General features: G+C 58.7%; 7 protein-coding genes across 7 annotated transcripts; 3 read left to right on the plus strand and 4 right to left on the minus strand.

Annotated features, from left to right (window-relative positions):
* Positions 1 to 37: 37 nt before the first annotated feature.
* On the plus strand, positions 38 to 679 carry BXZ73DRAFT_99413 (uncharacterized protein; the record flags this gene model as incomplete). Its single annotated transcript, XM_048027994.1, has 3 exons — positions 38 to 355; positions 441 to 531; positions 585 to 679. 3 exons carry the CDS (start codon positions 38 to 40, stop codon positions 677 to 679), a joined length of 504 nt encoding a protein of 167 aa, XP_047880101.1.
* Positions 680 to 1,101: 422 nt separating this feature from the next.
* On the minus strand, positions 1,102 to 1,882 carry BXZ73DRAFT_99414 (uncharacterized protein; the record flags this gene model as incomplete). Its single annotated transcript, XM_048027995.1, has 3 exons — positions 1,102 to 1,335; positions 1,388 to 1,570; positions 1,637 to 1,882. 3 exons carry the CDS (start codon positions 1,880 to 1,882, stop codon positions 1,102 to 1,104), a joined length of 663 nt encoding a protein of 220 aa, XP_047880102.1.
* Positions 1,883 to 2,856: 974 nt separating this feature from the next.
* On the minus strand, positions 2,857 to 6,047 carry BXZ73DRAFT_43467 (DUF21-domain-containing protein; the record flags this gene model as incomplete). The annotated part of the gene is made up of 7 exons (XM_048019153.1): positions 2,857 to 3,686; positions 3,739 to 4,335; positions 4,415 to 4,715; positions 4,768 to 4,953; positions 5,007 to 5,103; positions 5,510 to 5,683; positions 5,746 to 6,047. 7 exons carry the CDS (start codon positions 6,045 to 6,047, stop codon positions 2,857 to 2,859), a joined length of 2,487 nt encoding a protein of 828 aa, XP_047880103.1.
* A 590-nt stretch (positions 6,048 to 6,637) lies between these two features.
* On the minus strand, positions 6,638 to 8,265 carry BXZ73DRAFT_43387 (Nse4 C-terminal-domain-containing protein; the record flags this gene model as incomplete). Its single annotated transcript, XM_048019136.1, has 7 exons — positions 6,638 to 6,727; positions 6,790 to 6,878; positions 6,936 to 7,107; positions 7,166 to 7,316; positions 7,700 to 7,985; positions 8,044 to 8,163; positions 8,193 to 8,265. 7 exons carry the CDS (start codon positions 8,263 to 8,265, stop codon positions 6,638 to 6,640), a joined length of 981 nt encoding a protein of 326 aa, XP_047880104.1.
* Positions 8,266 to 8,914: 649 nt separating this feature from the next.
* On the plus strand, positions 8,915 to 11,314 carry BXZ73DRAFT_43563 (cytochrome P450; the record flags this gene model as incomplete). The annotated part of the gene is made up of 14 exons (XM_048019171.1): positions 8,915 to 9,053; positions 9,112 to 9,209; positions 9,267 to 9,358; positions 9,409 to 9,452; positions 9,501 to 9,598; positions 9,659 to 9,831; positions 9,901 to 10,151; positions 10,213 to 10,279; positions 10,341 to 10,544; positions 10,598 to 10,627; positions 10,693 to 10,923; positions 10,978 to 11,010; positions 11,066 to 11,094; positions 11,154 to 11,314. 14 exons carry the CDS (start codon positions 8,915 to 8,917, stop codon positions 11,312 to 11,314), a joined length of 1,650 nt encoding a protein of 549 aa, XP_047880105.1.
* Positions 11,315 to 11,781: 467 nt separating this feature from the next.
* On the plus strand, positions 11,782 to 13,320 carry BXZ73DRAFT_99418 (kinase-like domain-containing protein; the record flags this gene model as incomplete). Its single annotated transcript, XM_048027996.1, has 6 exons — positions 11,782 to 11,933; positions 11,991 to 12,364; positions 12,423 to 12,641; positions 12,693 to 12,814; positions 12,864 to 13,032; positions 13,103 to 13,320. The coding sequence occupies 6 exons, from the start codon at positions 11,782 to 11,784 to the stop codon at positions 13,318 to 13,320; spliced, it is 1,254 nt and encodes a 417-aa protein (XP_047880106.1).
* Positions 13,321 to 13,845: 525 nt separating this feature from the next.
* Positions 13,846 to 16,741, minus strand: BXZ73DRAFT_88943 (ribonuclease H-like domain-containing protein; the record flags this gene model as incomplete). The annotated part of the gene is made up of 9 exons (XM_048025122.1): positions 13,846 to 13,940; positions 13,992 to 14,536; positions 14,571 to 14,864; positions 14,920 to 15,351; positions 15,405 to 15,495; positions 15,554 to 15,653; positions 15,703 to 16,030; positions 16,084 to 16,367; positions 16,418 to 16,741. The coding sequence occupies 9 exons, from the start codon at positions 16,739 to 16,741 to the stop codon at positions 13,846 to 13,848; spliced, it is 2,493 nt and encodes an 830-aa protein (XP_047880107.1).
* Positions 16,742 to 18,426: the final 1,685 nt, after the last annotated feature.

Consider the following 18,426-nt stretch of genomic DNA (forward strand, 5'->3'; position numbering starts at 1 on the left):
GATGAAAAGGAGGAGTATGTAGTTCAGGGCCAGCCCCATGGCGGAGCAGTTCACCCCTAGGGGGATGAAGGGGATCGAAACTCACCTCTGCAAGCAACCTCGCTCTTGCCGTCACCATGCCACTGCTAGCCCCGACCCCGCTCTCAGCATCCACCCGCCCATCCCTGGTCCTCTTCCGGACCTACACACCTCGGGTACCATTCCAGTTGTGGACAACCATACCCCAAAATACCTGAAGATGGACGTCGAGATTGCGTATGTCTCTGCGGCACAGCGCGCCCGTGGGCTGGTCGCGCCCGAGGACGGCACGGTCGTCGGCGTCGGTCGGGCGAAGAAGAAGAAGTGCAAGCGGGTGGTGGGCACGAACGACGCGGGCGAAAAGGGCTGAGAAGGGGAACGTCACCTTGGGGACGAGGACGAGGACGAGGACGAGCGGGCAGAGCTGCCTGCGCTCGACTTCGACCATCCTTGACGACGGAGAGCAGGACTTGGGTTCCGAGACACCGGCGACGAAGAAGAAGAAAGCGAAAGGTGAGCCAATGTGGGCTGTCGGGGATGGTGGGCGGGGCTGACGGTGCTTGTAGGGTCTTCGAACACGGCTTTCTATGGGGACTTCCCGGCGGCGCCCAAGGCACACAGCCAGGTGAAGAGCGGGAACCAGTCGAGGACCTTCCGATGACATTCAGTGTATGTGTCGTAGTAGGCGTAGCAAGAGCGATCCTCATGAGTGCTAACACAATGGCAGGCATCGTCCGGAATAGTAGCGACGGTCCACCAGCCTCCACCCCCGAAACGAGCGCCAGACTCCATACCGCAGAAGAACGGATGACCGCCTCGGAGGCGACAGTGGACGAGCTGCTCAACGAGGCAGCTACTATCCGAAGTTCTATGTATCAGGCGCAATACCTGGTCGAAAGCACGGCTCGAGGACTTGGTGAACGAGCGGGTGGCACAGTGAGCCGGTCGTGTTGACTAGGCATGGGCGAGGAACGAGCCTGGTCTGCGCCATCGAAGAACACTATACATTAACAGGAATTTCCGATCCCACGCGCCGGTCCAACCGTCAAAGTCCCATCTCTAACGAAACCACGGCCCCGCCCCTCACTGGGAGTCGATGATGCCGACGATGACGCCGTAGCACGAGCTGAAGTCGTACGCGCCGTCGTTCTGGTCGTCCGCGACGGGCTTGAAAACGAGCACGTCCGCCGGCGCGGGCTCCTTGAACTCGGGCTCGCGCGCGGTGCAGATCGACCAGCCGTCGGCGCGCGGGTCGTCGAACTCGTCGAGCGCGGCGAGGAGCGGGAACGGCGGGCCGAAGCCGGGCGATGTGCTCGGCTGTGGTTCCAGACCGTCAGCACACGGGACAAAAGACGAGGGGGCGACGCACAGCACCGCAGAAGACCGGCGCGGCGGCGAGCAGCCCGTTCGGGACCATCCAGGTGAACTCGGTGCCCTCGCGCGGGGTGAGCGCGCCCGCGGTGATCTGCGCGTTGTTGGTGTCGTTCCCTATCAGGCGGCTGCCAGAGAGGAAGAATGGCGTGTCCTCGCGCGCGGGCAGCGACGTGCTCAGCTAGCGGGCAGAATACGCGTCAGTCTTCGCGCCCGGCAGTCTTCGGTGGATGCGGGGAGCACGCACCGCGAAGTGACGGCCGGAGCCACCGCCGACGCCGACCTCGATGAGGGGCGTGATGACGAGCTTGGTGCCCTGGTCGACCGAGGTCGGGATCCCGAGCGAGTTCGCGTACGCGTACAGCTGGAAGGGCCCCGCGCGGTCGGCGAACGCGGTCGCGCTGCTGCCACAGCCGTCGCGCGCCTGGAGGCTGGGGGCGGCGAGCGTGGAGGCGGCGAGCGTGAGCGCAACGAGGGAGGTGGCGGCGAACATTATTGGGAGGGAAGGTTTGGAGAAAGAGTAGAGAGAGTGCGCGAAGTAGGATGGGACTCTGGGGCAAAAGGTACAGCGTAGCGCGATGTTATATAGCTTGAGCATCGCTTAACTTTGGCCTCCAGGCTTAGTAGTAGCGTTGGACGCCCTTCTTGGCGCTTTGATGGCCTCGACATTGGCCCGATTCGTGTTTCAGGTGGGAGGAGGTCGATGCGCGCGGAAGCTGTGAGCTCACGGTGTAGTCCGCGTGAACAGGCGATGCCGCCCCATCACCTCGCTGAGTTGATGTCCTCTGAGTCTGAAAAACGAGGCTTGGGTTTGGGGCCGTCGAAACTGCCTCGAGTTTGCTGCTGTCGGTAGCATGCGGCCTCTACTGAATGGCTGTCATGGCCAGGCTGATCATACCGACGCGCTTGGCGAGGTGAGGCCTCCGGGCTGGATACCCCGCACAACGCGCTTGCCCAGAGTCATGCGACAGGTTAGATCAACCCGTGGAAAGTGGTTTCATCCACTCACGGGCTGGAAACATGGCCCGTGTATGAGGCTAGAAAGGCCGGCTGATCTTGTCCGTGTTCCGTTCTCTGTCGGGATTGTCAGCGGACCGAGGCATTGGCGACTCTCGCGTGGACGAGATGGCGTCGGAGAACAAGGTGAACGCGCGTCAGTGGCGGTACGGCCTGAACCACAACCCCACCTCATGCACGTACCTTGATATCTTCCACCTCGCTGGCGAACGTGCGCAACTTGAAGGGGGAGAAGCGAAAACAAAACACCCGCACTAAGACATTCCAGAGACGAACAGAAGGACTGACATGAACGAAAGGTATCGTAAACTTCCCACTTGCTCCAAACTCCGCGATCAACGACTCCCAACGCGTCGGTCCTATCATACAACATGTACACCCCCGAAGCTGCAAAGAAACATTCCAAATCCAAATCCATCCAACCCACCGACCATCGTTTCTCGTTGCCCGTCACTCTTCGCTCTGCGCAGACCTCGCCTCCCCGCTCTCCTCCGCTCCTTCGCGCCCTACGCTCCGACCGCGCTCCCTCTTAACCCGTTCGGCGACGATAACTCCGTGCCGCTCTCCGTTGAGCGGGCTGCTCTTGAACCAGCCGCCTTTGATCTGCGCCTGCGCGCCCGACGAGCTCGCCGCGCGCCGCTTGCGCTCCACCATGATCGCCTGCTCGAGCGACGGCGCGGGCGACGCGCTGCGCGACGGGGGATTGGGGCCGGCACCCGGCGCCACACCGGGCGAGATGGGCGTGAGGGGGAAGAGACCGGAGCCGTGCGTCGAGCGCGCGCGGACGACGGTGACCGGTGCAGCTGGGACCGGGACTGGGGCCGTTGGAGTGCCAGGCGTCTCAGGCTCGATGGACACAACGGGGACGGCGGGCGCGACGGGCGTCACGACCTCGTCCGTCGAAGCGACAGCTTCTACCACCGTCGTCTGGACCGGGGGACTGGTGGTGCCGTCTGAGACCGACGCCGCTGTGACGTCGACCTTCTCTTTGTCCTTCTCGGTGACAGCGATCGCGTCGCGTGGGACGGGTGGGGCACTCTTGGGACGCTGGAAGCCCGGGACTTTGAGTGAAAGGTTGCGTAGCGCCGGGATTGTGAGCGGTTTGACAGGGATTGGTTTGGCAACGGCGGTGGCTCCACTGCTATCTGAGCCGGCGAGCTGGGGAGCGGAGCCAGTACGTTTGAGCATTGGCGTTACTTTCGCTTCAGTTGTCGCGTAAGAGGTGAGGTCGGGATGGCCTTGAGGGTCGAACTCGTCGTATATCTCCTCGCCAATGAGCTCTGATGGATAGAAGGGTCAGTGGGAGAGCAGTATCACAATGCCTACACAAACCTTCCAACACATCCTCTAACGTGATGATACCGAGAGGCATGATGGCTGGATCGACGCTCTGCAGGAACTCCGCAACGCCCTCCTTGGTCAAGACGGCGTCGGCAGGCATGCTCTGCTCCCAGCGACTCCAACCGCCGACCTTGGGGAGACCCAAGGAGGGCTTCTTCGCCGCCGCCTCGTCCTCCACGACGCCCATCTCGATGTCCACAAGCTTCTTCCGCCCGCGACGCTCGCGCTTCTTCGTCGATCGAGTCTCCTCTTCGGGGTCGCCAGAGTGCTCACGAAGCGTTTCATCGTTATCGCTGCTCGTAGTCCGTTTGAACCTCTTCGTGCGCTTTTTCATCTGGAATGAAGGGCCCTCCTCGTCGGAGCTCGAGCTTGAATCGCTGTCTCCGAGGAGCACACGGTCCCGGAGACGCTGCGTGAGGCCGCGTTTGACCGCCTTCTTGACGCTCGCGGCGCGCTCGACGCTGAAGCGAGACACGATGGCCATATGCGAACGGCCCTCTTGGAACTTGTCGAGGATGCCTAGGAGCGGCTCGTTGTTCGGCACGAAGGGCACCTTGTTGAGGGGAATCTTCCGCACAGGGGTAGCATCTGTCCACAGGAGGGCGAACACTGGTCAGATTGGCCTCTCCACGAAGACAGCAACCGCATATATGGATAGCGATGGTACCTTTCGGATCTAGCAAAACGCATTGTTTGACGAGCAAGATGCCGATGATCTTCTTGACCTTCTGCATGTGCGGCCTCCGTCCATCGAGACTGAGACGCGAGGCCGACGCGTCATCAATGAACTCGGTGTCGTCCATGACGCAAGCAACCACGTTCGTCGGAACGGAGATCTCGACCTCTTCGTACACGGGTATGCGGGAGTGTCCGGTCAGGCACACCTTGCGAAGTGTCTCGTAATCGAGCTTCGCGTCAATGCTGAGCATGAACACGTCTTTGATCGGCGTCATGGCCTGCTTTACGACCTGCGCTCACGTAAGAGACCAGCCGTCGGGGCGCTCAGACAAAGTTACGTACTTTTTCTTGCAGGTCAAGCGCGCCGCCGATAATGGTGATGGTGTCTGTCTTCAGGTCACCACCCAACTCTCCGCCATTGGAGTGCATGGCGATAAGCTCCTTGAGCTCCGCCCGACGGTAGATGATACCATGGTGCGGCCCGAGCGCGAACTCGAGAAGTTTGGCGACGGGCCATGCGACAATGCCCTGCGGGATCTGTCAGCTCGAGTCGCGCAGCTTCTCGTGAGACAGAGACTCACCAAGGTCCATATGAGAACGTGGACGAATCCTGCCATCTTGGCGCCGAAGTAGAGGCCATATCGCGTACAGAGCGATTGCGGGATGATCTCCGCAAAGCTAGCAAACAAGGAGTTAGCCTACAGTTGCAGATGAAAGGCCTGTCATGCTGATATCAGTTCGTGGTGCATATATACTCGTATTATGTCATGCTTTCATCTGTACGTGGGATCACTAGAATCGGCGATCAGTCTTTCGAGGCCCAACGCTGGTCGCGATGAGCCTCGAAGGCCTCCCGGCCCCCGGCGCGAGTAAAGCAACAATACAACCTCATGTTGAGGGCCGAGGGGGAATGCCCGATGCCCGGACATTGTAACGCATACAGTCACGTGGGTGGAACGCGTCGTGTCCCGTGGACGGAGACGCGTCGTGCCGAGATCGCGTCATGCCGCACATCGGTGCGAACGAAGTCGAGGGTGGGAAGAGCCCGGGCACAAACGGCGCAGGAGAAGACGGGAAGACGCACATGACGATGAGGACCGTGCTGGCCACGACGCTCTGCACGCCGCCACCGAGGACGGGGTCGGAGATAACGGGCAGCGTCTCGTTGACGATCATGTTCGCGAGCAGGAGCGTGACGAGCAGCAGGTGCCCGTTCTTGCGGATGGGCTTGATCTTGTTAGCGTAGAGCTTTTGCTGACTGCGGAGGACGCGTGTGAGCGCGCGTTTTGGAGCGCATATAGGGACCTCGGATGGACTTACGGGGTGCCGCTGACGCTCAGGACGTTCAGTTGCGTCTCGTCGAGGCTCATGTAGCCCAGCGTCAGACCGGCAAACACACCCGACATGAGGACAAGGATGGGGATGAGGCATGCGAAAACGATGAATTCCGTGTCGTGGTGTTCCTCGCGCCGGTGGAACGTGTGGGTTGACGTGCGGGCTGCGTCGAGCCCGGAGTTTGGGTGGCCTGGGGAGGGGTGGAGAGACGGCACATGCTGGGATACGGCAGACGCTAGGGTAAGGAGCAGTCTTGGGGAGCGTATACTGAGTAGAGGCGGGACCATTCGATGATGGGTGTCGTCGAGGACGTGGGACGGGGAACGCGGCGCGAGGCATTTGCCTAAAGGCTCACCGTGGGCGCTATACCCCGCACAAGCTTATCAAAGGCGAGTAAGTCGGGAATCTAGACCGTGTCTTATCGGCTGGTCGGTCCTGGTCGGAGTTTTGCCCGGCTGGGTACTTTCAATTTCGGAGGCTGTAATCGGACATTCGGCCCCGTAATCGCGGAGTCTAGCATTACACTTTTGACTTTATCGTTGCGTCATTTGTAGTAGGACCAACACGTATGTACTATGCAGCAACTCAGCGCATACTCGAGCTGGGAACAACGCCTCCCCGGAAACGCGTGAGCAGCGCAGTTGCCCTCCGACCTGCTGATGGGACCGGGGACATGTGATGAAGCGCTGCGGGGAGCTTTTGGACTGCTTCTCCGCCTGCAGGTCACGCTCACGTAGGGGTGGCTGAAACAATGCAACGAGGAGGATCTACGCTACGATTATACAACTATACAATGAAATACACACGCGCACCGTGCCGGCCGTCCGGCCCACATCCCAAGAATACACCGCAAGGAAGTCCGCAGAAGCTACGAGGCTTAGCCGTACCACTTGTCCCCAATGCGCATCTGTGCCTTTGGCCGCTGAGGAATGATCGGTTCCGTGATGTTGAACACTTCGATCGCCCGCTGCAACGGAAACAGGGGTCAGCAGGGCGGTGGAGGCGCGATCGGAGCGAGAGTGGTCATACCTTCCAGACTTTCATATCGAGTTCCATGACAAGCTGGTGTTTTGTGAGTTTCTCCGCGTAGTCCTTGGCCGTTGGCGGCTCGCATAACACTGTAGTGTGAGCGTGTGAGCAGAGGTATGATAACGAGCGACACTTCGGCAACGAACTGATGACAGGTTCCCCCGTCTCTTCGTCCTCGAAATACGCGCACTTGCCATCGCGAATGAGGAATGAGAGATAAAACAGATTCTCGACAGATTGACCAAAGTCGTGGGGATTGATGATGACTTTGAAGACATTATGGTTGTCTCCCTCCAGTTCGGCCAGGATTCTCTCGACCTACAAACAGACTAGTAGTAAGGACGTGAGCAGCGTGACAGCATGGCTGAGGACGAACCATCGCGACGTTCGCAGTCGTCTCGTTAGCAGAGCGAGTGATATCCTCTTCTCTGATTTCCTGAGGCTTCTTCATGTCATTCTTGTTCTTCTCCAGTTTTGCGCGTTTTCCTGCGGCACGCTTCTTCTGCTCGATTGACAAGGGTCCTAGCCTGAAAACGTATGATCAACGACACCACTCGCATAACATGTCGTTCTATCGGGCATTCATCTCCTCTCGTCCTGCTCCTTGCGTCTAGTGTGAGAAGGGTCGGCGTGTAGAGAGACCACTTGTCGCTATGGCTTCTCCGCATGCATTAGCTCGAGAAATAGCATGTGACAGAATGCTGCAGAACGCCGACCCCAACGCATAGGTGCACGTCCATCTCCAGCAACGATATTTATGACATAGCTCGACGACAGAGTGGACTCTGATAACAGCCGTGCAATGAACCTCGTGCTCGCTAACGCACGCGCACGAGGTGCATCCCACCAGGCCAGCAACCCAAAGAGGCCTCTCTCGCCTGCGAAACGCAGATGCACGAAGGCGACTCACATAAAATCCATCGCCGGCGCTCTCCTGCTCTTCGCCAAAGCCTTCCGCCCCAGCTTCTCCCAGTCTAGCGGCGCGTCCCCCGCGTCGAACTCGCTGTCGTCGTCGTCCTCGTTCTGCACGTGTGCCGCATGTCGACGGCCACCCATGTACGTGATCAAGCGCGCGATGAAGTCGTCGGTGTCGAATGCTCCTGTCCCCGACTTCATTGCCCGCGCCTTCGCCGCGCCAATCTCCGAGATTTGCAGCAAGAGACTAGAGTCATTTGTGGCCTCATTGATCTGGTGGACTATATGCGCGTATATGCATGCGGGGAGAGCGAGGAGAGCAGACGCGCGGAGACACACCTGTATCGAATAGCTTGTTTGCCTCCGCTAGTGTTTGTACGACCAGGTCTGTGGATATGTCTTTCTGCTTCTCTATGTGCGCGTCGCCATCAATATTTTCCCACACGGCACTCGTGCGATCTCACCATGTAGAACCGCAGCCGCTTTACGATACCCCCTTCTTGTCTCCCGGACTGCCTCAGCGTCCTGTTCGGGGTCGTACACCGGTTCTTCAACTGACATAGTGATGATAGATTTGACTGGCGGGGAGGGTGGACAGAGTCTCGGAGGCGCGTGTGGTGGAGGAGAGTAAGGGGCGGGCCGCGGGAGTCGCGTCGTTCCCAGCGTGACTCGTGACGCGACGCGTTCTACCACGCACGTGACAACCCTTTCCCCGTGCGGGCCGTGACGCCGCATGCTGCGGCTTCAAAGCTTCAACTTCGCCTTCCCATCTGGCAGCCTTGAGCTCGAGTTCTCCCAAAGCTCCATGTCTCATACCATCTCCAATTCTTCGAGCACCGGAGCGACCAAAGTGTGCGTCGTCCGATGTTCGTCAGGCCACGCGCCGCTGATGCGATACTCGCCGGGCAGACACCATTTGCGCTGCCCCCCTTCAGCCGGTCGACACGAGTCCTTTGGTTCTTATATTTGGAGAACACGCACAACGCGGCCCTCACGATGCTCATCCAGGCTTACCTAGAAGATGCTAATACCAATCCTGGACGCGAAGAACACCACCGCTTGAGTTTATGGAAGCGCGATCCCCCCAAAGTCCGCACTCCGGGCTCGTCGCTTCCGAGGATCGTCACCAGCTGTTACTCATCGTACCAGTCTTATAAGCGGCCATTCGCCCGACGCCCTCGCCATCTTCCACCCCACTCTCATCGGCGGCATGGTCGTTGCCCTGCTCGCCAAGGTCACGCTCGCAGCGCTTCTTGGGCGCGTCGTGTGGATCGTCTGCAAATGGTGGTTGAGCCCGTCACCGCTGAAAAATATTCCTGGACCTGAACCCTCCGGAAGCTGGTTATGGGGTGCGTGCACATCTGTCATCTTGGCACGGAGTCTATGTCTAAGGCATCACGTGAACAGGCCATTTCAAGCAGATGTTCCATCGGGAGAGCTGGGACTTCCTTCACGACCTCTTCAACAGATATGGTCAGGTGGTGAGGGCGGACTCTTTGCTTGGGGTCTGTGCATTTTATTTGCTGTCAACATAATGTCATGCTCAAACCACTCTGCCCTAGCGGAAACTACTCTTTGTGCACGACCCGCTCGCGCTTCACCATATTTTGCTCAAGGACCAGCATGCTTACGAGGAGTCCGATCAACACACAGCGTACGCCCCACCCTTCCCCGTTCGTCCGCGCCGTGCTAACGGTACGACAGGATGTGTATGGCTCTATTCGGCCCTGGATTGTTCTCGGTCATGAGTACGAATGCAATTCCAGTTCTCTAGCTCTCCATGACCCCTCCTACAGGTGACACCCATCGGAAGCAACGCAAGATGCTGAATCCCGTATTCTCTGTCACTCATATGCGCCACATGTTGCCCCTCTTCTACAGCACAGTGGACCGCGTACGTATATTCCCCATGCCCCGGTCTGTTATTCGTGCGCTCTGACCCTCAACAATGCAGCTCGTCGAGTCCATCCACAATCATGTCGCCAACGGACCGCAGACCTTGGACATGCTTGGATGGTCGACGCGTATCGCGCTTGAGCTCATTGGGCAGGGCGGGTTGGGCTATTCCTTTGATCCCTTGACTGAGGACACCGCGAACCCCTATGGAGATGCCATGAAGATTCTCATGTAAGTGAATGCTTCTCTTCTGCCTTCTGCGCAGCTGGCAATTCGTCCCACCGACATATCTTTCGTCAGGCCTTCGATGCTCCCTTTGATGGTGGCCCGCCCCCTCCTCCCAGTGGTCGGCAAGTTCCTTCCCCGTATGGTCCAGCGATGGTTCGCGGAGCGCTTGCCGTGGCCCGCGTTCCAACGGATCCGCCACGTGGTCGACACCATGGACGAGATGTCCCACGAAATTTACGATCAGAAGATGGCCGCGCTGCGCGCGGGCGAAGAGGCGGTCGTACAGCAGATCGGTGCCGGAAAGGACATTCTGAGCAAGCTCTGTGAGGGTTGTCCGCGCATATATCCAGGCTTGCGACTAATTCTCTCTTTTTCATTCCACAGTGCAGGCGAACATGGCCGCGGCAGAGGAGGACAGGTTACCTGATGATCAGCTCATCGCACAAATCACGTAGGTCGTGTTGACTCCATCGGTCTATCTCGTGTGCTCAGAAGACCTCTGTCGTGCGCAGAACTATCGTCTTCGCGGCCATGGACACCACTTCGGGGGTCATTGCGCACATGATCCACATGCTGGCGGAACATCCGGACGTCCAGGACCGTCTAAGACAGGAAATCTTGATGAAACGTGCGGCCCTCAGCGGCGAAGACTTCACGTACGATCAGCTGCAAGATCTGCCCCTTCTAGACATGGTCTGTCGCGAGACCCTTAGGATGTATGTCACCTCTGTTTTCATCCACTTGGGACCGTTGTTGACTGGCTTTGCAGGTATCCTCCCCTCGTCTTCCTTATCCGCACGTGCGTCCAATCCTCCCTTCCATCTCGCTCATTCCTCACAAGAATCCTCATCTTCCCCTCACCAGAGCGATCAAAGACGCCGTCCTCCCACTGTCCACGCCCCTCCGCGGTCGCAACGGTACCTCGATGGATCGGATCCACGTGGCGAAGGACACTTCGGTCGTCATTAGCATCCTCGCCTCGAACCGCAACCATGCGATTTGGGGCCCGGACGCAGACGAGTGGCGGCCCGACCGCTGGGCGAAGCTCCCGGACGCGGTCGCCGACGCCAAAATCCCTGGGGTGTATTCCCATCTGTGAGTCGAAAGGCTTCGGAGGTTGACTGGCACTGACTTTTTGCGCCCCCGCAGACTGACCTTCCTGGGAGGCGGCCGTGCCTGCATGTAAGCTCGGCTCATCGCTCATCGATGCATACAGGGGCTTATACGCGTTTTGCAGCGGGTTCAAGTTCTCCGAGCTGGAAATGAGTGCGTTTCGAAACGTTTTGCGCTTCGCGCGCGCTGCTGATGAGCCCTCACGTTTGCAGAAGTCGTGCTCGTGAAGCTCCTCGAGCACTTCCGGTTCTCCATGCCCGCTGACCTCGCGCAGCCCATCTACTGGAACTTTGGCGGCGTGCAGTGGCCGAGCGTGGGGCGCACGAGCGAGAAGGCGGAGTTGCCTCTGAAGGTCGAGCTGGTCAAAGCGTAGCAGGCCACACCCCGATGCCCGTTTCAACACGGCGCGCACTCCATTCGTCCGATGCTTTGTAGCAGATAGCAGCTAGTTCTTGTATTCATCTTGCGGGTTGAACCCGCCGTCCATTCGCTCCTCAGCCTATGTCGTGAGCACTGAGCGCCCCGTTTGCTTCACCGCGGAGTCGAGCTCAACGGGGTAAAACGTCCGGGCCGCGCCCCGCTGGCGAATCGCGTGGCCTGTTATGCTCGGCGCTATATAAGACTTTCCGCCGCCCAGATTACAACTATCACCTCGCACATGGCATGCTTCGTCCATTGATTACCTCTCATGTGCGCTCTGCTTTCTCACAGATCAGCGGCTTCTGCGCATCTCTCAGCGCCAGGCGCAGCCTAACCACTGTGCGGTCTGCTTCATCCTCGGCGGCGAAGCTTCCTAGGCCATCCCCGGCAGACCCATGGGCGGCGGAAGAGCCCCACTGGATGCCTTGGGACCGCCGTGAAGAATCACCAGGGTACGCACCCCTGGGACTCGGCGACGGTCTGGACGGAATATGCGGAAACTACAAGATCATTCGCAAGCTGGGCTGGGGGACCGAGTCAAGTGTCTGGCTGGTGGAACGAGTGGCTGCAAAGTGCGTCCACGCTCCTATCACCTTTTCAACCATTGACGAACGAGTCACGACTTTCAGTCATCCGAACATGCAGCTTGGAAAGCTGCTCGTGGCCAAGGTGCTGAACATGCACGCCACCGTGCTCGAGCTCGATGAATTCACCTGTCAGGTTCCGCTCTGCAACGAAATAAACCGGCGTTCTACTCCCGAAGAGAAGGGGTACATGCACGGTACGGCGTTCACCGTCACTATGCTTGATGGCGGTACAGTTTCTACCCGACACGGAGACCACATCTTCACCATCATGCCGCCAATGTCTACCACAATGCGCAGCGTAGAGCGTTCGTTCCGGACAGCCAACCCAGATCGCGATGTGTTGCTCGCCCGACGCGTTCTCAAGCAGGTCTCCAGCGCCCTTGAGTGCATGCACCGTTTAGGCTACGTCCATACAGGTGCGCCGTTATCGTTCGCCCTGCGCTATCGCCTCCGATAAATCTCTAACGCGGACAGATGTCAAGGCTGACAACTTCTTCGTGCCGTTGCCCGACGAGTGCATCCTGGAGCTGAGGACATACTTGGAGAGGTTTCCAGCCGCGACGTTGCCTCCCCGCGTGTTTCCAGAGCACGGCCCGGATCCGGTCACTTGCGTCAGGTCACAGCCTTATCCCCCCGTTGGGTCTGACCACGAACTGCCCAGGATTCTGGTCAACCTCGGCGATTTCAGCAGCAGTGAGTGAGAAACTGTAGTTGGTGTAGTCTCCTGTCTGATCATCACAACAGCGATCGATGCAACAATGGACACCACCGATATACTAGCCATGCCTAGGATGCTGCGTGCACCGGAGGTCATACTGGGACGTCGGTGGGCCCAGCCTATCGACATCTGGGCGCTTGGATGCTGGGTGGGTCTCGACCGACGGTTGTTGTAACTGTGTCTCACCGCTCGCTCAGGTTGCAGAACTGTTGCTCCGCGATAGGCTATTCTTTCCCGGAAAACATCCAGACGGGACGGCCGTGAGCTACAGCGAGCACCTCTCGCAAATGGTTGAGGTGCTCGGACCGTTCTCTGAGAAGACCCTGGCGAAGTGCCCGAGGCGAGACGATGCCTTCGATACCCAAGGTGCGTGGTACATCCTGTCCCTAGGCTGTCACATTGTTAATTGACATGGGGCCGGGGTTTGGACGGACAGGGTTGCCAAAGCCCATCCACGGGACGCAGCGGTTCAATCTGCCCCCCCTCCGCCAGCGTCTCGCGGCGGCCGGGCTTACTGGTACGACGCTCAACGAAGTCGAGGCCCTTCTATGCCGGATGTTGCGGCTGGATCCGGACGAGCGGGCCACGGCGAGCGAGGTCCTCGCGGATCCATTCATACACCGCTTTAATTTGACCACGAACAGTCTCTTGTAACATTCATTGTAGCCCTGGGACCGGTGTCGGTAGCCATGATGTAGCATACAATATTAACACCCCCCCTCGTCGTCACCGCGTGCTCACTGCTAGTAACAGCGTGCGCCGCACGGTTCTAAACGCCCCTCAACAATCGTTCCTGGCTCCTTCCCCACACACTTCCGCACCGCCTTCGCGCGCTCGTCCAACGACCACACTGCAAACACCCGATCCTCTTCACCCGCTCCGAGACCGTTTTCTGCCCATGCCCATGCCCCTCCTCCCAAAACTGATACTGATGCGTGCACGCGAACCGCATCTCCGCCGTCCGTCCTCCCCCACCTTGCCCACGCACCACTCGTGCCGCCCGCCGTCCATGAACCACCAGTGGCACGGGCACCATTTGCGCAAATGAACTCGTGGCCTCTCCGCCTTGCTGGACGTAAGCATCAAGCACCATTCCGGACGATGGCTGCAACAACACCCTTGTATAACCACCCAAGAGGACCGCCCTCGCTACGCCTACTGCGACACATACACCGAATGTCATCGGAAGGTCCTCGACTGGTTCCCGCTCTTCACCTGGCTGTGTGCCTTGGGCGCCGCCGGGAAGTCCCCATAGAAAGCCGCGTTCGAAGACCCTACCCGCACCGTTAGCCCCGCACACCAACAACCCGCGCAGATCGGCTCACCTTTCCCTTTCCCTTTCTTCTTCTTCGTCGCCGGTGCCTCGGCGCCCAAGTCCTCCCCTCCGTCGTCGAGGATGTTCGACGCTGCTGCGTAGTCGAACGCAGGCAGCTCCGCCTGCTCGTCCTCCTCTTTCAACTTCCCCTTCCCCTTCTCCGTCCTTTCGCCCGCGTCGTCCGTGTCCACCACCCGCTTGCGCTTCTTCTTCTTCGCTTGACCGACGACGACGATCGTGTCGTCCTCGGGTGCGCCCAACCCACGCGCACGTTGCGCCGCGGGGACGTACGCAATCTCGACATCCATCTTCAGCACGCCGTCCTGGCTCTGTGCAGGCTCCTCTTTCGCCTCAACAGCGGCCGGAACGGTGGGAGCGATGACGAGCGCGCCGTGGATCCGCGCCGTCGCTTCGAGGAACCGCGCGCGGCTTGCGCCTTGGCCCGCGCCCAGGGACTCGCCCACGAGGGCGCTCTGCGTAGCGATCATAACATTGCGCTTCAGCGAGGGCCCGAAGAGAGATGAGGTCACTGCGGAGATTGACGAGACTGTGTGGCTACGGTTAGCGAAGACCTTGCGTGCAAATGGACGAGGGCTCACTGTTCGACCACAGAGAGGACGGTGTGATGGAAGGGGGCGGCTTGATGGTAGGCTTGTCGCTGTCCACATCCATGGCGCCGACAACTTGGTCTGAAGACTCGCTGCTTGTGATCTGACCCGAGCTGGCAAGAGCTCCTTTGACGGCGCCGCGGATCGCGTCCAACAAGTCCTTCGCGCGTCTGCGTATTACAGGCGGAACGGGACGGAAGACCGAGAGCAGCGCCGCCATGTCTGCCGGGGTGTTCTCGGCGAGCGTGAAGATATAGTGGTTCGGGAGGACATATCTGCCCATGACGTCAGATGACAGCAGGACGTATCGAAGGTATCGAGCGAGCTCACCTCGTACTCTCATCTTCCTCCCTCGAGATCTTGTCCCTCCACGCGTGCACCGCCAGGTATGCGGCACGCTGGACCCGCCTCGCGCTGTCCATCTGGGCGGCCTCCGCCACGGCCATGAAGTGAATCTTGTTCCACTTGCGCGCCAGTCCGTCCCAACCCCCGGGGCCGGATCCACCCTCGGCGTCGTACCCCTCCTTCTCATACAAGCGCAGCGCTGTCTCCTCCGAACGTGCAAGGACCTCCCGGACAAGCGCGTGGGAAGGAGGGATCGACGGATCTGGAGGCGGGGTGGACGAAGACGTGGGGCTCTGGGCGCGGGACTGCGAGCGGGAAACCGCACGGTCGAGAAGAGCGTTGCGAAGGTTGTCGTAGATGAAAAGAAGGAAGTGGGTGTCGGAACGCGCGTACTGGAGCATCTCTTCGGGTAGAGGGCTGTGGAGTGGTATGAGCCGCAGGCGAGCCCGCCAAGCAGATGAAAGACGTACCGTATTCTCCAGTCCGCTAGCTGATAGCGCTTGTCTGCTGTAAAGTCGCAGTACATTTCCAACAAAGACGCCAGACCATGACGAGGGAAGTCTGCGAATAGAACCTTGAATGGGATGTGATATATAGAAGCCGGATACGTGCTACGCACCTAGAACTTTTGAGGCGTGGTATGTATCGAACAGGTTCACGACATACAAGTTAAAATCTTGCTGGAGCCAAACAATATCGCTCTCTGCGCCATGGAACACCTAGGCGAGTTCAGAGGTGCTCGCCAAAGACAGAGCTGCGCTGATTTACCTTAACAATACTGGGGTCGGTGAAGACCTCATTGAGGTCCTCGAGCTCTTCGCGTAACAACAGCGTGTCGACGACGAAGTCCTCTTCTCGCGTGCTGATCTGCATTAGGCACACAAACCCGCCGAATGAACGGTAGTTGTGGTACTCCAAATCTACCGCGATCTCAGACGACCCGCGTAGCTTTTCCAGCATCGACGCAAGCGCATCGGGTGAAGCGACCCACGTGAAGGGTGTGTCGTCGAAGGGGTCGGGTTGGATTGGCGGTATGGACATGAACATGCGTGAAGGGTACGACAGGTGCTTGATCTCATAACGGTACGGATGTAACCTGTCGAACGTCCGTTGAGGACCCGCCGAGTTGAAGGGAACGCGAGGACTCACGAGTGAACAGCTTCCTCCCCTTCGTTGGAATAGTTGTGGCCCAGCGGCACTTTCGCGTTGTACTTGTGTCGGAGACTCGGCGTCCACATCGAATCCGCGCGGTTTTCAGCCTTGCGCTTGAACAGAAGTTGGGGTTTCGGGAGATGTGAGGCATGTTGCAATGCAGGGTCAAGTCGTCCTGCGGGGACATTCGCTTTCTTTGTCCTCTGAGAAGTGGAGGCCGTGGGGTTGACGGCGATGGCCGGAGCTTTGATATTCCCAAGAGCCTCGTCCAAGCCCATGTCCTGCAAGGATTCGTGATTGTGCGTAGAAATAGATGCATATATGCACTTACCGCGCGCTCCAGGACCAGATCCATCGCGTCCACCACTAACGAGCGGAAGTCATCCACAACATCATCCTGAGAGTCCAATCGTGCCTTCCCTTTGCCGCGCGCATTGGAGGATGTTGCGCTGAGAGCAATAAGCTGGTTTGCGAGCGAGAGAACGCGGGAAGAGCATGCGTCTACTTCCTTCGCGAACTCGGGGTGAATGGACCGGTGGAAGGGGACGTCGGTGGGGAACGAAACGGCAGCGCGAGTTGCCTTTAGTGCCGCGGCCTGCAGCTGAGAGTTGTAGTCGTCAAATGACGAGGACGCGATGGTGGAGGACGAAGCCATGGTGGAGGAGAAGTTGGAATGTCCCGCCAAAGCCGCGGCGCCCGTGCACAAGCATTTTCGTGCATGTGCTAGCTACGTTACATATGACGCCTGTCACGCTACGCGCTTAGACGCGAGCTCACTGTGAACTTCTGAGAACACCTCTTGCAGTACTTACTTACGCAGCCCCGTCCGTGCCACCCGTGCGATGACACTAATAAAAAGGATCAGACCCTCGTTGATGAACCCGATGAGGACAAGTATCAAGAGTAGCGTTCACTATTCTCAATGCACGATCCCGTCTACATAGTTGGTGGTGGTACTAAAAAAGACATACTTAAGCCCTTCGATCCGATACCTAGTCTGTAATCGCGTCCGCCGCCTCAACAGAGCCCCTCTGCTCGACGGCCACTCCGGTCAGGAGAATATGGTTTCCTCATGTGAGCTATAAGCACGCATTCAATCCAACAGGCAGACTGCTAGCTCGTACCCGTCCTCCATAGGTCGGTTCATTGCCTGATGTCTCGAAGATGAGCATCCCGAGCAGCGTGCATGTAGCACAGGCTTTTTGGCTTACGCCGATCCCCAAGACTGTACTTTCCTGGACAGCGTCAGAGTGTCCAGCTGCTGGTAGTGAGACACACGAGCAGTCACGTACATCGAAGTGGGTTTGCAAATGTTGGACGACTTCGTAATTGTCGGACGACCTCGGGAGTTTCAGCAGCCCCATGAGTCCTGCTTCCGCGTGAACGCGTGGTGGCCGGGTAACTTTCAACTTGCGACTGGCGAGCTCGCCCAACCACTTGCTGGCACATTCGATTGCGGCAGGTCGGCGCTTGCTAGAGGTGATGTGTTTGGAAACGTGCTCCAGCAAGACATTCTTGAAATGTTCTTCGGCAACTCGTTGAGCCTCCTTTCCGTGGTCCGCGAGCTCGACGATCGAGATTTTCGGGGGCCCTAATAGCTTCAGGATCCTCGAGAGGACGGCGGAACATGCTGTGAAGGGTGCGACTATCATGAGTAGATAGCGTAAAACAACCTGCCCTTCGTTCTTGCCGGGCATGGGAGTGAACACGCCGCGCGCGTCATCTTCGTCGGCCTCGTTGCTGTCGTCGTCGAGGTCGCTGTCGTCTGTGCCGACGTCGTGATGCCCAGTGGTGCGTTGCGGCTTCTTGGCTGTAACATGAAGGTTGATAATTGTCTGACAACAAACACAGCGACTTACTGATGGGTTTCCTCTTGAATGCATACGAGAGTGAAGAAGAACGAAAGACCTGCTTGACGTCCTCGGATCTCAGGATACAGTAGATGATCCGTAGGGTCCAAGTGAAGAAGGGACGGTCCTCCGCAGCGACAGTCAGAGCCTCAGCAACTGCCAGGAGCTTGCCGAGCACATTGATCCAGGTTTGAACGGTGCTTGCGGTGAAGGACGCGGGGAGGACGAGAAGTGCGTTCGACCGCCCCTTCAGATTCTGCCTCGTCCAGTGTTCCGCCAGCCGTTTGTTCGCGAACATTCTGTCAGCATCGGACAGCTTGGGTTTTTTCCCATTCTCCTCAGCGAACCACTCATAGGGCTTAGGCTTCGAATCCTACATCACTTTCCATGGATCCGAGTCCCACAACTTGCTCGCAAGGCGGATCCGATGGGCAACAGAACCATGACAGCGAGTAGTGACCCACTGCGCGACGTTGAGCTTGCCATAGCC

The sequence above is a fragment of the Epithele typhae genome (assembly GCF_022376455.1).
Source record: "Epithele typhae strain CBS 203.58 chromosome Unknown BXZ73scaffold_11, whole genome shotgun sequence".
Lineage (NCBI taxonomy): Eukaryota > Fungi > Basidiomycota > Agaricomycetes > Polyporales > Epitheliaceae > Epithele > Epithele typhae.